This window comes from Bombus pascuorum, chromosome 5 (genome assembly GCF_905332965.1).
Source record: "Bombus pascuorum chromosome 5, iyBomPasc1.1, whole genome shotgun sequence".
Classification (NCBI taxonomy): domain Eukaryota; kingdom Metazoa; phylum Arthropoda; class Insecta; order Hymenoptera; family Apidae; genus Bombus; species Bombus pascuorum.
The window spans coordinates 5,414,171-5,430,737 of NC_083492.1; the positions used below are offsets into that span (position 1 = coordinate 5,414,171).

General features: G+C 28.4%; 4 protein-coding genes across 7 annotated transcripts in view; 2 read left to right on the top strand and 2 right to left on the bottom strand.

The window, feature by feature from the left end:
* Positions 1-4,462, top strand: part of LOC132907047 (protein-L-histidine N-pros-methyltransferase) — a 43,796-nt gene extending 39,334 nt beyond the window's left edge. The window contains exons 4-6 of one of the 2 annotated variants that reach the window (XR_009658099.1): positions 7-394; positions 464-1,531; positions 4,183-4,462. Coding sequence is in view for 1 of the 2 variants with exons in the window: in XM_060959790.1 (XP_060815773.1) it covers positions 7-394; positions 464-589 (514 nt within the window). In the remaining variant the exon portion in view is untranslated. Of the gene's footprint in view, positions 1-6; positions 395-463; positions 1,568-4,182 lie in introns of those variants that run through there. The other variant, XM_060959790.1, reaches the window with a different exon arrangement.
* LOC132907046 (uncharacterized) lies at positions 578-6,701 on the bottom strand. 2 transcript variants are annotated; one of them, XM_060959789.1, is made up of 8 exons: positions 6,564-6,701; positions 6,349-6,482; positions 5,800-6,042; positions 5,255-5,639; positions 4,767-5,154; positions 4,485-4,607; positions 4,123-4,255; positions 578-4,036 (listed from the first exon to the last, which is right to left on the bottom strand). In XM_060959789.1, the coding sequence occupies exons 3-8, from the start codon at positions 6,039-6,041 to the stop codon at positions 3,988-3,990; spliced, it is 1,320 nt and encodes a 439-aa protein (XP_060815772.1). In that variant the 5' UTR covers position 6,042; positions 6,349-6,482; positions 6,564-6,701; the 3' UTR covers positions 578-3,987. The 2 variants fall into 2 exon arrangements, with proteins under 2 accessions (XP_060815772.1, XP_060815771.1); XM_060959788.1 differs by lacking the exon at positions 6,349-6,482 and having other exon boundaries at positions 6,564-6,683.
* LOC132907048 (Golgi to ER traffic protein 4 homolog) lies at positions 6,677-10,811 on the top strand. Its single transcript, XM_060959792.1, has 7 exons — positions 6,677-6,777; positions 7,702-7,864; positions 7,950-8,028; positions 8,402-8,636; positions 8,724-8,862; positions 8,951-9,091; positions 9,182-10,811. Exons 2-7 carry the CDS (start codon positions 7,752-7,754, stop codon positions 9,429-9,431), a joined length of 957 nt encoding a protein of 318 aa, XP_060815775.1. The 5' UTR covers positions 6,677-6,777; positions 7,702-7,751; the 3' UTR covers positions 9,432-10,811.
* Positions 10,812-11,834: 1,023 nt separating this feature from the next.
* On the bottom strand, positions 11,835-15,383 carry LOC132907044 (serine hydroxymethyltransferase). Of its 2 annotated transcripts, XM_060959787.1 has the most exons (7): positions 15,203-15,383; positions 14,395-14,577; positions 13,479-13,672; positions 13,181-13,392; positions 12,778-13,102; positions 12,196-12,695; positions 11,835-12,107 (listed from the first exon to the last, which is right to left on the bottom strand). In XM_060959787.1, exons 2-7 carry the CDS (start codon positions 14,557-14,559, stop codon positions 11,941-11,943), a joined length of 1,563 nt encoding a protein of 520 aa, XP_060815770.1. In that variant the 5' UTR covers positions 14,560-14,577; positions 15,203-15,383; the 3' UTR covers positions 11,835-11,940. The 2 variants fall into 2 exon arrangements, with proteins under 2 accessions (XP_060815770.1, XP_060815769.1); XM_060959786.1 differs by lacking the exon at positions 15,203-15,383 and having other exon boundaries at positions 14,395-14,833.
* Positions 15,384-16,567: the final 1,184 nt, after the last annotated feature.

Consider the following 16,567-nt stretch of genomic DNA (forward strand, 5'->3'; position numbering starts at 1 on the left):
TTATAGGGTGTTGGACGTAGAAAAATGGCACGAAAGCGGCCCGTTCGACGTAATCCTCTGCCTGAATCTTTTGGATCGTTGCGATCGACCTAATACTCTACTTCGCCGTCTGAAATCATCTTTGGCTCCGGGTGGACGTCTAGTCGTAGCGCTGGTTCTTCCCTTCAGCCCTTACGTGGAAGTTGGTGAAAGGGGTGACCACAAACCGTCGGAATATCTACCAGTAAAAGGGAACGGTCTAGAAGGTCAAATAGCCAGCCTCGTCGACAGAGTTTTCGCACCATTGAGCCTAAGGTGTCTCGTATGGAGCAAACTGCCTTACCTCTGCGAGGGAGACCTCGGCCAGGCGTATTACTTTCTCGACGACGTAATATTCGTGCTAGAGGCACAGCCAGTTAGTACACAATCCTGTGAATATTCAATGAGAAATATTTCTAGACACTTATACGCTAGAAGCTTTTAGGATAGCTCGCGATACTCAGCTTCCGAATGGATGGATACGGAACCGTCTGGAAAAGAATGGCCGAACATGTTCGAACAACAGACTTATCAAGAACAGAAATGTAATACAGGCAAGTCACACTTGTAAAAACTTTAATGATTGCTGTTCATCGGTTAGAATTATGCAAGAATACAGAAGAGCAATACTGGCAAGCGACAACGAGCTTAATGTGCAAATACAGCGGTAGCATTGGTGTATTATAATTCATCATTCATTAATCGATTGTCCATTTATGCGACTTGATAAATGAACAACGACAGTGCGCATCTTACAACGATCTCTTACTGTCAAAGTCAGAAGGTGCAGAAAACTTGTACACGGTTCCTATTGATAATAAATATGACGCGAGAGCGATAAAACTTGGAAACTGGATTCTGAACAACAGTTCATACGGCTTGCGACTCTATCTCGCATACACCTAAAACGTTTAATTTGTCTCGAGACTCGGTTTTTTGTACCTTTTATCATCAGACTTTGTTTCCGTGCTCCCTCTTACTTCTTTCTTCTCATTTTTTTTTTCGCTTTTTTCTTTCATTTTTTTTTTTTTTTTTTCTTTTTTTTTAATTTGGCATACAAGTAGCGACTTAGTCATGGATATGCTTAGTCGTGTCGACACTTCGACAACAAGACAAACGATGATACGTTTCGCGTTAGTCTCGTAATAGCTACTAGAAGAAATAGTTCCATTTAGTTGTTGTTGCAAATACACTTTGGCGTGTAACAGGTAAATCGTCAAAAATTACTTAGATGATATTGCAGCAGCTTTGCTTTTAAGATTCATGTCGATTAACAAAAAAACAAGGGATATACAGGACTTAAATTTCGGTGATATTTCAGATTGCATGCGTTGCTCAGTGTATAACATTCTGTGTGCCAAATGTGGATGATCCGTAACTGAAAACACAACCTGTACCTGTTTTGTCCACTAATCTCAAGCATAAATCAGAACACCAGAAACCGTAAAATCGATTTGTTCCTAGTAATTTCAACAATTTCACAGACAACATTGATTTGAAACCTATGTCGATTGTAAGTTCTATTATTAAATCTTATTAATAGACTACAGTTTGCTGGCTTATATTATTTCTCCACAATATTTATTCCAATAGTAAACTACAAAGACAAGATAACAAAATTAATTTAGGATATAGAGAAGAGAATATCAAATAAAATAAAGGTAAATGGTTTAATGTTTTATCTTTCACATTACTTTTATGCTGTTATGTATATACACCCACACGAGATACACATGATGAGATATGCTAAACTATCAATAGCATTTCTTCGGGATACTGCTTGAAAACTATCAAAATAAAATGTTCATCTTTGCACAGCTTTTATGTATAGTAGCATCCACAATCCTGCAGCCTGTATATGCAGCAAATTGCTAAAAAACATATTTTAAACAATGTAATTAATTTCGAAATATCTTTCATACTTTCTACCTTTTTTCCTAGAATTTTTAACACTCCTTCGCATTTTCTTTGTTATCTACACATATGTATATTTTATTTTCTCAATTCTATTAATAATTTTATTCAACTGAGATATTCTAACATAATAATTGGTACATAGATAATATAGATGGTATAAATGAATTTTTATGAATGATTATGTAACATTGTACAAAATTAAAATAGAAATTTTTTGTTCATACTTCTAATAATGAATTAAATAATTCCTAAATAAATTGAAATTTTATTATGTTTCGTTAATTAATATATATATATCAACAGCAAAAAAAATTATCGTTAGGACGATATTAACGAATGTAAACGAAAGAAGAAGATGATCAAAATATTTTGATTCTATCATCCTACATACTAGAAATGCAAAAATGTTTGAATTTAAAAAAGAAGTTAACACACAGATGTAAATAGTGGATCACAGAAATCTGAGCCCTGCTAACAATTGATCGACATATTCGCTGCAGATGTTATAAATAAATATACATGCGTTTTATAACAGACACGTTTATAGAAAGATATCTAAACAGAATCACGCGTTCACGCATTCAGATACGTTCATATAAAATTTTGCTATTTGATAGCCGAAACTTTACATCCATCGAACCTGTGTACAAACAAGATTCAGACATTCATCCACTTTCCAAGCATTCATTACACAAATTTATTGTTCGGAAACATATAGTTTATATTTTGATATTATCGAGCGAGAAGGAAACATTTTACCATCGCAGATATGCGTATAACAATTGAGTTTAAAACGATTTTACTTCTACAACCAAAATAAAATGCATTTCATCGAAGAATTTCGATTAAGATAACGCATAATATTTTCTCTTTTCTCTTCTCTCGGTTTATCACGCATTTCGCGGTTGCCAGAGGTAATACCGTTTGTAAGTAATAGTGCACAGAGAGAAATTTTTGAGCATCAGTGCAAATCACGCTTCGAAAATTTCCTAATAATGTAACTTTTCGTTCTTTTCTTTTTTTTCTTTTTAATCGTATATAGTAACGAAATAATTTATTTCTCGAAAAATATCTATGAATTGACCAATGATTTATTTTTTTTATACGTGCACACCGCATGTTACTGCCCATGGAGCTTATAAATTATTGCAAGTTTTAACATTAACTTGTCAGATAATAATACTAGACATAACAACAATATATGTTTGTGATCTATTTTTATAAATAAACAATAATTTATACAAGTATAATTTTTAAAAAATGTATATATATAGTATATAGAAATTGAATATTTATTTTAACTAGATAATTTTGTCGTGATTTTAATTATTTAATTCGAAACAATAGTGCAATAATTATATAATAAATATTCAAAAATTAAATAATGCGAGGTCAAGCGACAACAAGAATTGCAATTGCTTATTTATACTCTCGTATTTAGGATACTTATAACAATATCTAATTAGCAAACCTTTCACACTTACATGCAAGACTGAATTTAGTCTTTACACTTTGTCCAAACTTCCAATACGTACAGAAGATTTACTTATATAACAAAGAATCTTTATAATACAATGTTGATCAGGTAATCATTGGAACACAAGTGGTGAGCTATTAAATCAATGCACAACAATAAAATATAAATGCCATTTTATAATACATTCATAATATGTAAATTATTCATGATGAGGTAGATAATTTTAAATTATCTTACCCCATAGTTTCCAAGTAAGCCCCATAGGCAGATTATAAAAATTCGAAAAAAACTTATAGCAACGCGAAATAAAGCTAGTTCGAATTTGAAATAACGGTGTGGAGATTCGATTGACTATATATAAATTTTTTTCTTCGCTACCCACGTTTATCACAGTCCACGCATGACTCGTTTTGTCTCTTAGTATTTTGAAGTCCTAAACGCCAACAACATTTGAGCAATCCTTCGGGTTGTTTAAATACAAAACACCCATCTAACCCATAAACACCACATGACTAGAACATCATAGAGCGCAAAGACAAAACCTTGTCTGCCGCTTAAAAAGCGAAGACATTTGTTTAGTCTAGCTTGCGTTGTTCGCATAACTCTTCTAAACCTCCAGTCTTTCTGCATAAAAATTATAACTCTTTATTTGATATCTCTAGTCATGTAACGAGGGTATACTTAAAATATAGACCATAAGAGATACTTACAATGATGGGAGATAGGGAGTACCCGTATGATCTAATCGATGTTTATCTTCATTTTTCCAGCTTGAGACAGGAATATGTGGAGGTGGCAGGAAACTCCTTAGCGACTGTACAAGCTGTATTGTATCCACCAGCGCTGTAACAAAACCAACACAAAACATATACATTTCATTTTCATCAATGGAGAAAAATTTGCGTGATCTAAAAAGTAGTCAAAGAAAGTCACAGTATTTAATATCTAATAACATCACGCATCGATATTATGTAAAATATAAATAATTTATAAGAAGAATCTATTTGTAAACCTAATGGAAATATTATATTAAAAGATAAATCATGATAATAGATGCTATGTATTTTATTACTTTTTTGCAAAGCTTCTGATTGTTTTCCATATGGCTTGCACATTGCAGGACGTACACAAGCTTTCATTCTTGCCATGTTCTTCATAACTTCTGCAAAAGCCCTTACTATCTTTTCTTGTCCTCCTGTAAAATTATAAGAAAACAATCATTTTTTTAAAGACATAAATTAATAAACAAAAATAAGACAAAAGTTTAAGATATAAACTAATAAATAAAGACATAAATATAAACATAGTTTCGATTTCATAGATTAAATATTATACGTATATATGATCTACTAACCTTCTGAATTTGAAGATGCCCGAGATCCTTTCTCATTTTCTAATGGCCAAGCTCCATTATGTAAGGCTAACAAATCCTTATTTGCATTTCCTATTCCTTGTAAATTTCCCAAACCAAGCCCACTGAGATTGTCCAAATTATCTAAATTCGTTCTTAAGAAGTCTGTTAATTTATGATCAGACATTGGAATATTAGGTATTAAGGATTCATAATGCTGTTTCCCAGTGGCTACTTTTTTTTCTTGTGACACAGGTCTGTGTGGAATATTTAATGATGGACGGCTTGGAGGACGTTGAAGATTCATTTGGTTCCCAGCACCTCTCATTTCTGCCAAATCTGCTGTTGATCCTCCTCCCATGTGAGTATTTGGATTAGCACTGCTTAATGTCTATAATATAAATACATCAAATGTAGTTGATTTAAAAATATGTAAAAGTTAATTCTTTTTTTATAAATAAATTATCAATAAAAATGGCTCTTATGCTTACTGCTTGAAAATCTGTGTTATGAGGAAAACTACTACGTAAGAGAGAAGCTGTTGTTTCATTTTCTTGAATGTAAGTTGGCGCCATATGTCCCATTTTCTGAGTTAACTCGAGTTGATTTTTGTAATAACGGCAAGCAGGATTTGGACAGTTTTGTACCACCTCTATTATAAATTCTTTTTCCATACCAAAACATTCCCGTCCGATAGTGTATGATTCCATAACAGCTCTAACTGTCCCTTCTAAGCCCAAATGTAGACCATGTGGACCATTCATATGCTTTAACATCACAGCATTTGCAAAATGTTCATAGGGCAATATTATTTTTCCATTTTCTCTAAGCACTAGCCTTCCCTGAGAGTCCAAAGCTATTCTTGATGCCATCATCCTATTTATACATTACAGAAAATGTAATAAAAGGATTGTAAATTTTACATAAAAAGTTATGTTTTATAAAAAAAAAAAAGCTACACAAACAGTTTACATTTATATATAAACATACGGTATAATATATTAATACATAAATACAAAAGATCAAGCAATCTTACTGCAAATAGGCAGCACTTGGTATCATAGATGCGTCCTTGAATTCAGAAAAACATTGCAGCAGTTCGATGCTTGGATTCCAACCTTTGTTTTGAAGATAGGCTTGTAATAACATATACATCTTTTCAGTAACATAACCAGCGCTACTTGGTGTACCAGGGTAACCAGATCCTCCACCTGGTGGTCCCATTTCGGTTTGCATACCTTTGGCAACAATGTTTTTCATAGTTTCTGCTAAGTCCATCCTGTGCAAATAAAATCATCTTTTCAAAATAAAGATAAAGATTTCATATAATTTTTACAATTAAAAATAAAAAAACACGTCATAAATATAAGATTGAGTAGACTAAACTGAATTGCTAAAGTTATGTGTAATATCAGTTACAATTTTCGTAGGCGGTAAAATTTCTCTTTCTTATAATACATAGAAAACTTCGTTAATTTCTGATGAGTTACATCTCATAAAAATTAATTTACAGAATAGTACACATTGGATAAATTAATTTGTAGAAAGCTATTGTTGAAAATATTAAGATGTACAGTAGCCGTACCGATGCTAATTGACACATGTAATAAAAAAGGGTCAGGAAAATGTGTGTAGGTTGCCAGGGTAGCAAGCTTGGCATTTTAAAAATCCATGCATATTCGAATCCTCCGGCCATTGTTATTTTCGGGATGAAGACGTCTAAAGAAACGATAAAAAAACACTGATGCGAGCCACCGCCCCCCTTTAAAAGCGGGGGGAATGAACGTTTTGGACACTCACCCCGTTACCGAGCACGACTTTCACTCACTCGAAGTGTAACCGGGAACACTACAGGACCCGCTTATCACCCTAATCGCCGCTACTTGGCATACCCTCATTAATGATTCTCTTCACATTTACAAATAACATAAATCGTGATAATTATTTCCGCAAGGATTGTTTGCGCGGCTGGCCACCAGAGGCGCATTGCCTTCACGATTTTTACTGTATCCACGTATGTATGCACCTACGGCATTTCAGCGCTTACGCGACGCCACTTTGCGCATTTATCAATATTACTTTTTGCAATTGCTATCACCTCCGAGACAGCCTTCCAATTTTTCCTATCGATTTAACTAAAAACTATATATTATGATTTTCATCTGTATCACGACTTACATTATCTTCTTTGTATTTTGATTACAACGAAATGAGTTTCATTTTCTCTCTAATATATTTCATGAAATTTAATCTCTATATTTGATTATACATATGTATACTGTATTTCATTAATATGTATCCCTAATCATTGTTTTTGAAGTAAAACAATCATGTTACATTTCATATATTAAAAGTATGAGTAATTGGATAATAAAATGTAGTACATATAAAATTGAATAATATAAGCTATATTTTGAAATAATTTTATATATAAAGCAGGATTTTAATATTGTTCCTATAAATTTAGAAATGCTTACACTACTCATTCTCGACTTAGAAATGTAATAACAAGTAACATAATTGCACACTGAATATTTTGTGTTGTTTATAGAAAATTATTTTCTATTTATAAAAGCATTGCGAAATTGTAACTACATATGCTATTTTATTACAATTACTCGTTTAATTATTAATGAAAATATAAATTATATGTATAATTAACACAACTAAAAATAAAATTTGCATTCTCAACATTATAATTATATATATATTTTTATAAAACATATATAGATAAATAAGTACAAACATACATTTATGCACAACTTAATTTCTATTAGCGATCAGTTTATATTAATTTCTGATATTTCATATTAATATCTACTATAATGTATTACATATATATTACTTGTAACGTTATATAATAATGTCCTTTTATAAATGAACATATTGAAGTTCATCTTTTAAAAAAAATTCAAATTTAAATTACTTACACACACAGCAGTGATACCAATTACAAAAGCAGAAAAAAATATTCCAAAGAGCGTAAACATGGCCTCGCGGTATAATCACGCTATTCAGCGAGTTTTAGCAAAATTAGAAGCATCCATAAATTCGGAAAATTATTATGAAGCTCATCAAATGTATAGAACTTTATACTTCAGGTGGGCCAACAACGTAATTAATCAACATCGTCAAAGAATTGTTTTTATAGAATCGTCGATATGATTGCTTAACCTCTTCTTCCAGATATCTTGGGCAGAAAAAGTATTCGGAACTTTTGGAATTACTATACAATGGTTCTACTCTTTTATTACAACACGAGCAAGTGCGTAATCTATTTCACTTTCTCTATTTTTCATTGATTTTACAAATATGTCGCGAAAAAAACTATTCTCAAAATGATGTCATAATACACTTTCTTACGTGTTATTTACAAATTCCCTTCTCGAACAATCTATAATTGAGTTCTATTATCAATTATCATTAATGTCTGTTATATTAAAATGTATTTTTATAAATAAAAATCAAAATGTTGTGGAATATTCTAGAATATTTTAAGACATAATGAGATTATGTTCTATATCAATTGATAATACTATACAACATTTAGTTGTATAAAGCATATTTGCAATTATTTACACATATTATACAGATGTATAAAAAGGTATTTTTATATTATTATATTTTATTACTTATAGCATGCAAGTGGAGCTGACTTAGGAATCTTATTTGTAAATGTTTTAACACAATCAGGAACAGAACCTTCTCAAGATTATTTTGAAAAAATTACAAACTTGTTCAGTGTAATGAGTCCTTTATCACCTGAAAGAGATGTATTTGTACAATCTGCTCTTCGATGGAGTATAAAAGGTACAGAATATAAAACAGGTCATCCAGATTTGCATCAGAAAATAGCACAAGTATTTTGGAGAGGTAAATTGATTAAGACAATAAAAATCTTTAAATATACATTCATATAATAATAATATTATTAAAGAAATTTATTGTATATTTTTGTAGAAAAAAATTATATAATGGCAAGGCAACATTTTATATATAGTAGAGATGGTTCTGGATGTGCTGCGATGCTTGTCGAGCTCCATGAGCAACGTGGTTACAAAAATGAAATAGATCTTTTTATAGCTCAGGCAGTTTTGCAGTAAGTACACACCTCATTAATTTAAACATCTAAATAGTATTTAAAGTACTTTAAAACAATTTAGAAAATCCTGTTAACTTATTTTTAGATACCTTTGTTTACAAAATAAAACTACTGCACAGGAAGTTTTCAATTCTTATACATCACAGCATCCAAAAATAAACAGTGGTCCACCATATCTTCTTCCTTTACTGAATTTTTTATTTTTTTTATTAAAAACAGTTGACAGGTTAGTACAAATTTTAACTCATTTGTTTAATTATTAGAAAGTTGTAGAAAATTTATAGCAATATTATATTCTGCACTTCATATTTTTCAGTGGTAAACTCGCTGTGTTCACAGTACTTTGTGAACAATATCGAATATCTTTAAACAGAGATCCATGTTATCGACAGTACTTAGATAAAATAGGGCAATTATTTTTTAACGTTCCATCCCCACGTCCTCGCAATCAAGGATTATTTGGTACACTTTTACAATCATTTTTTAACGGTCTTGAAGATGAAGGTTCAGATGATGAACAAAGAAACACAGCTTCAACTTCACAAACAGCACAAGAGCTTGACTGATTAAAAGTTACACGTCACTGTGCAATGTGATGAAAGTAAATAATGAACTTTATATATATGTGTGTATATATATATATATATATATATATATATATACATAATATATATATATATATATATATATATATATACATATAATGGTGTCCCATATATTTTTAATACACACATTGCGTTGATCTAGTAGATCTTCAAACATTGTATTAAAATTAATTTTCTTAAATGACTTGTACAGATAAACTTATTTAAAATAAAAATATGTGGGATGCATTCCTAGAGGAATTTTTCAAAGTTATAAGTTAGGAACAGTTTCCAAAAATTCATTCATCAGAAAGTAAAACTACATAGAAAGAAGATATTTGTTAAAAATAATGAGTCTTTATACGTATCTTTCTTTATATCACCATAGAAGGTCTCTTTTGATACTATATTTGAACTATTATTTGATATGTTGCAACTTAGTCGAAACTTTTAAATTATACATATGGAATCTTATTTAAATATCACAATGAAGCTTAAAAACAAACTTGAACTTTGAACAAAATCCTTATACTAATAATTATCTATATATGATGATGTATGTTCAAGAAAAAAAACATGTATTTGAGTGTAACTGCTGAAATGAAGATTTATTTTATATAAACCTAATCGTGTGACAAATAAACGTTACATTATACACTTATAGCTAGAAAGAAGGAGTGCTTAATACTATTTGTTGCTGAAATACTAAATGAGTGAAATTAATCTTATGTATGTAACTGTCATAGCGGGAAGTAAAATATTTATTTATCAAACTGTACTAATATGATTTATATTGTTTAAAAATTTTAGCGAGAAAAGAATATATATTTAATTATGAAAATAGGTGGCCATGATTCTGTAACAAAGCACTTTTCAGTACTAATAAGAATAATGTACAATTACTGTGTATTGAATCCAAAAGTACAGGAAAAAGATACGATGAAGGATATAGATTTATAATAAGTATATACATATACAAACATATGTGTATTCTTGTAGTATATATTATATGTATTATGGGTGTAACAGCTTATATTTCCATAATTTTTTAACACAGCAAACATTTTGCAAATATGCAATGTTTAAATTTGTTACAAACACACATGGTTCCACTTTACACAAAAATAAATTAAAATTTGTTGATAAAATATATTTTTCGTATAGTACATTAACAGACGTGATATGTATTTGTTTTTCATATTAATATGCGTGCGGACATTGATATAATTTTACATATATTATTTAGGAAATTATTAAAATTTATACCATATACAAATATTATATATATGAACACATTATCCTTAAAAGATTTATCACGAAACAATAAATAAATTGAAATACAAAACATTGGAATACTGCGTATATAGATATTATACATAATAGTAAACAAAAACAACATACAAGTAGAAATCTTATTTTATTTACAATCGCAACTTAAAACATCTTATTTCAGGTCCATTTTTTAAATATAACTATACTGGATTTAAAAAAAAATGCAATGTCTCAAGGTATCTCAATTAGAAAAATTAATCTGAAACGAAGGAAACAATATAGAAAGTTAATTCCAATTAACTATTCCTAACTACATTCATTTCTATTGAGCAATAACTGAATATATGATATTATAAATTAGTTATAATGTTGTAATCAAAAAAAATGATACTGATTGATAATAATGCAGGATAATTTATGTGATAATTCTAAATAAATATCAATTATCAATTCGTGAATAAATCTTGATTGTTAAATAAAAATACACAGCTCTAAACAAAGAAACATGAAAATAATCAATATCATAATATAGTTAAAAAAATTAAGGATTGATTTTTATCAACATTTTTATTTAGAATTGGTAAGCAACGAATAATAGCAATGGGAATATTTAAATGTTGATGATTAACACAGCAACATTTAGAATCTTATAAACAAATATCATAAAAATAAAGTATAATTATTGAATTTTTTTATGTAACAATATAGGAGAAAAACTTTTAATATTCGTGTTTATATAAATGTAATATTCAAATTTCTCTTAATAGTAATTTATGCAACTAAACTTCATTTTTCAAATGAAAATTTAACTCACATATACAAAATACGTTCATATTTAGTTGCAATAATAAATGTACAAAGTTCTTAAAAATTAATGAAGAGTATGGAATTTATTATGTATAAGTAATGCAATATTGTAATTCACATAATGTAATACCTTTTAAATGTATAATTAAAAATTATCTTGTATTTAATTTCTTAATGTACCCATAATAAGCATTTTTCAGATAATTTATATCTGTAAAAACATTATATATGTATATAAATACATATTTCACATAGAATTCATACATGTATATATTTATGTTTCTTATGAATAATTACAAAACATAATTCTTTTAAACATATTTTATTCTTTTTTACAAAATTAATAAAAAATACATGCAATATAAAAAGTTATATAAGTAAATATTTATAATTTCATAACAAGATTATACCATTAATATTCTTCAAAACCGGGAATAGGAAATTGTCTAGAAAATGTTTCAACTTCTTCTCTTAAAGCTGTAACCTTTGCCTTTATGTTGACATCGGTATTCAATACCCTTTTATAGTCAATAAGTTTAGGACCAGAAATGTTAGACACTTCCTTAGCAAGTAATAACCCTAAAAGAAATTAGAATCAAAGAATATTTTTTGTACATTTTTAATATTTTCAATTCTATTCTCAGATATTATTTTAAAATATAAGTACCTCTGTGTATAAAATCAACAACTGTATCAATATCTTTTTCAACTAAACCACGAGTGGTTAATGCAGGTGTACCAAGTCTAATACCACTGCAATTCAATGCACTTTTATCACCAGGCACTGTGTTTTTATTGCAAGCTATGGAGATACTCTCCAAAATCTTTTCTGCTTTAGCTCCTGTAATGCCTTTATTTCGTAAATCTACAAGCAACATATGAACATCAGTTCCACCTGTACTGATTTTATAGCCATGCTCCTGAAGTCTTGAGCATAGTCTCTTTGCATTAGCTATAATTTGTTTCTGATACTGAAGAAATTCTGGTGATTTAACTTGTTTCATTGTTGTAGCTATGCCTGCAATTGCATGATTGTGAGGTCCACCTTGTAGTCCTGGGAATACAGCCTGATTAATTTTATCTTCCAAATCATACATAATTTGTTGACCATCTTTTCCAATTTTTCTGACTCCTTTACGAAAAAAGATAACACCAGCACGAGGTCCTCTAGTAATGATAAACAAAGAAATGTTCTTTGATAAGGAAATGAGAAGCTATTTACCAATAAGCAATATTTGCTAGCAATTACCTTAAAGTCTTATGAGTTGTAGTAGATACAACATCACTATATTCGAATGGACTAGGAATTAATTTAGCTGCAACTAATCCTGATACATGAGCCATGTCACTAAATAGATAAGCATTATTCTCATCTGCTATTTCCCTGAATCGCTTGTAGTTTAAGCATCTACTATAACAGGAAACACCTGCTATTATAATTTTAGGCTTAAATAAACTTGCTGCTTGAGCTAAGTTATCATAATCAATTAAACCAGTATCAAGACTGACTTTGTATGGCATTGATTCAAAAAATATTGATGTTGCAGAAACTTTTTTAGTTGCAGAAAAAAAACCTAGAAGATTGAAACAAAAGACTAACATCTATAATAGCATAGCTTATAATGTTTTAATATAAAAATTTTATGTGGTACCATGTGTAAGATGTCCTCCATCAGGAAGATCTAAACCCATTATACGACCATGAGGCTCAATTAAACCTGTGTAGACAGCAAAATTAGCTGGACTTCCTGAATATGGTTGTACATTACAACCCCATTCTTCAGAATTTAAATCAAATGCTTCCAAAGCACGTTTTTGTGCCAACAATTCAATTTCATCAATGTATTCATTTCCTCCATAATATCTAAATATATAAGGACAGTTTTAACAATTGATAAACATATAAATACCTTAAAAGATAATGATAATTGTAAGTTATAAGAAACATACCTCTGACCAGGAAGGCCTTCACTATATTTATTGTGAAGACAAGAACTCAAACATTGCAAAACACTGAGAGATGTAAAATTTTCACTAGCAATCATTTCAAGACCAGACTCTTGCCTCTTTCTTTCCTTTTTCATTAATTCAAAAAGTTCTGGGTCTGTTTCCCAGACATTCTTATAAATTATTTCAGGCATGTGCTAAGTAATTAAAAATTCAAAGTTTTTTAGTGTCTATTTTATATATTATCAATATAATTATCATTTGCTTCATATAATAGAAACAATGTATTGGAGTAATGCTATACTATTTCCTGAATGTATACTTGTTTATTTATTAAATCTGCGGGGGATATTGCAAAATAGTGTTTAGTTATTAGTCTTTTTATTATCTTGATATAGTTCAAAGTGTTTTTACTGATAACCTTATGTATAGCATGACACAATGAGATTTTCTTTATCAAGAAGCATATATGTTTTACATACAAGACTCTCTGATTACTACTCCTTATTAATTACTTATTTATATTCAATTATTTCTATTACTTATCAATAATTTGATTAATATTTTTTAAATTTAAATAAATATAATATAGATTCTTAGAAGCATTTTAACAACTAAAAAAATTGTCCAAAAAAATTATGCAATAATAATCAAATATATAATATATAATATAATATAATATATAAATATATAAACATTTTTATACAACTTATTTAATTATTATGCAAATAATAAAATAATAAATAGAATATAATATACAGCGATAATTGTAAATAATTATAAAAAAAATTTGTAATATATAAGATAATTATAAAAAAAACTGCATAAAATATTATTTATGCAAAAAAGTAGCATTATTACTACTGATTGTACAAACAAAGATTAATTATAATGAGAAACAACTTTTACAATCACTCACGAGTTTAGGTGTATGAAACGTGGTTGAAAAATATACGTTAGCATTTGAATCTTGGAAGACTTCTGATAGTCCTTGAAGAACACGATCTTTTATATGCTGCATGCGACTGATTAACAGATTTTCAGCCAATCGAAAACCGTGACGATTTAAATTTGCCCAATTCATTGTTATAATAAATAGTTTCTTAAATCATATATATACAAAAGTTCATGAAATATACAAGGTGACTAGAAATTTCTTAAATTATTCACATATTTATTGTAATTGACGCATTTAACATTTCGCATAGTTAACTTAACCTAAAAATTGTGAAGGAAAAGAACTACAACGGCTCAACCGTTGATATATGTAATGTACACGCGCGTAATTTTTAAGTGTAATCGTTTCGTTCAACTATGAGAAGTGATTTAAGTGATTCGTAATAATAAAAAAATATTTGAAATTGTTAATTTATATAGCAATCTAAAATTGTTCCTCAATAAAATATACAACTTTCAAATAAAAAATGTCATATTATTACATGAAGATATATATTTCAAAAAATAAGATTCCTGTTTATTACTAATTTATAAAGAAATAGAATATGTAGTAATACGATATGTAGTATAAATTTAATATAATAGAAAGTGATCTTTTTTGTAATTCAATAAAATATTTTAAACATCTTTTTAGAATAATCGAAATTGATTGTAATTATCAAATTGAAATATTTTAATCTTTTTTTCAAATTGAGATATTTTAATAACTGTTATAAGCGATTAAAAAAGTTTCTTGTTGTTGGCCTTTCTTTAGAAAGGATATAACAGACCTAGACACTTCCTTGTTGTACCAGTTTAACTAAAATTCTTCGATTATTTAACTTCACTTTATAATTATTCAGTTCGAAATATTTCACTGAATTGGAATGCAACTTAGTACATGCTTTAAATGTTTTTCTAATAAGAAATAATGATAACAGATTTTATAGTTTTACTATGAGCAATACTGCTTTGAAAGTATGTAATTTACTATCGACGTACTTTCTTCGTATACACGCAAGTCTATAGCGTATATATCACATTTCTTAGTCACCAATGTACTCAACACTTTTATCAGAAACGTTCTTTTAAACGTTCTTTTTTTTTATCATATTACGAAAACTTTAAATATTTTCGTCAGATTGATTGTTCCTTTTCATCTTTAATGATAACTTAGCGAACAATAATACTATATTGGGAAATTAATGTTGTTACAATTATGACGAAATTTCTAAGATACAAAGATTTACGTAATTACCACTTCGTAATTGGATGAGCATTATAAACATGAAAATGATCGCACAATTAAAAAGGCAAACATTTGAAAATTTAACAATTTATTTAAAGAAATTATAATATACTTGTATATATGTACTTTGTAATAATTACTCGTTAATTATGTATTCATTCCAAAAAAATGTTTACAAGTTAATTTCTTGTCGTGATAAACAGATTATCATAAAAATTTTATACTCGCACAAAGCATTTTTTTATTTTGCTTCTTTTTGTTATTTATTATTGGCATTTTAATATTTAGCGTCCCTGGAAATTTCCGGTAATTGAAGAAAAATTAAATTTCGTTATATATAAATCATCATCTGCTAAGTAAAAGTCGTATTTTTATTCAATATGATTTGATAATATTTGTCTTCAGTCCACTATGTAACACAACATACTTTGATTGACAAATATCATTTAAAGATAAATAAAATGTTTCTTCTTTTGTCATTTTTTTATTATTAGAATAATTAAAGTAAAAAATAATTAATGTAAAAGTAATAATAATAAAAAGTAATTCAGAAATATGTGTAAGTCAACTCTCTTAAATAAATTTTTTAAGTTTATTTTAAATTTGTATGTTAGAAGAATTGAAGGGTATTTGAAGAAGATATTGATAATATTGAATGAAATGATAGAAAATACCTGCATTATACGTTAATGTTACTATTAACGTATCCGCTAAATTTAATACCCTTTTTAAAAAGGAAAACAGTTTAATTATATACAATATTTATATCCAATATTTTATCTCAACAATGAATTTTTCTTGTAATGTAATTTTCTAATCAAGTATTTCGTACTTAGTACCATTATATAATTTTAAATAAGTTAATATAATGTTGAACAATAACATTGTTCTAATACTAAATATAATC

What these genes read in the sequence shown, in the direction of transcription:
- LOC132907044 (XM_060959787.1), bottom strand. Translation starts at nt 14,559, where the DNA reads ATGAATTGGGCAAATTTAAATCGTCACGGTTTTCGATTGGCTGAAAAT. An exon ending in CGTTTCATACACCTAAACTC is followed by an intron (nt 13,673 to 14,394) that starts GTGAGTGATTGT and finishes TTAATTACTTAG; the next exon opens with CACATGCCTGAAATAATTTA. An exon ending in GAAGGCCTTCCTGGTCAGAG is followed by an intron (nt 13,393 to 13,478) that starts GTATGTTTCTTA and finishes TTATATATTTAG; the next exon opens with ATATTATGGAGGAAATGAAT.
- LOC132907048 (XM_060959792.1), top strand. Translation starts at nt 7,752, where the DNA reads ATGGCCTCGCGGTATAATCACGCTATTCAGCGAGTTTTAGCAAAATTA. An exon ending in TTTTATTACAACACGAGCAA is followed by an intron (nt 8,029 to 8,401) that starts GTGCGTAATCTA and finishes TATTACTTATAG; the next exon opens with CATGCAAGTGGAGCTGACTT. An exon ending in TTATTAAAAACAGTTGACAG is followed by an intron (nt 9,092 to 9,181) that starts GTTAGTACAAAT and finishes CATATTTTTCAG; the next exon opens with TGGTAAACTCGCTGTGTTCA.
- LOC132907046 (XM_060959789.1), bottom strand. Translation starts at nt 6,041, where the DNA reads ATGGACTTAGCAGAAACTATGAAAAACATTGTTGCCAAAGGTATGCAA. An exon ending in CCAAGTGCTGCCTATTTGCA is followed by an intron (nt 5,640 to 5,799) that starts GTAAGATTGCTT and finishes ATGTATAAATAG; the next exon opens with GATGATGGCATCAAGAATAG. An exon ending in GGCATCTTCAAATTCAGAAG is followed by an intron (nt 4,608 to 4,766) that starts GTTAGTAGATCA and finishes ATAATTTTACAG; the next exon opens with GAGGACAAGAAAAGATAGTA.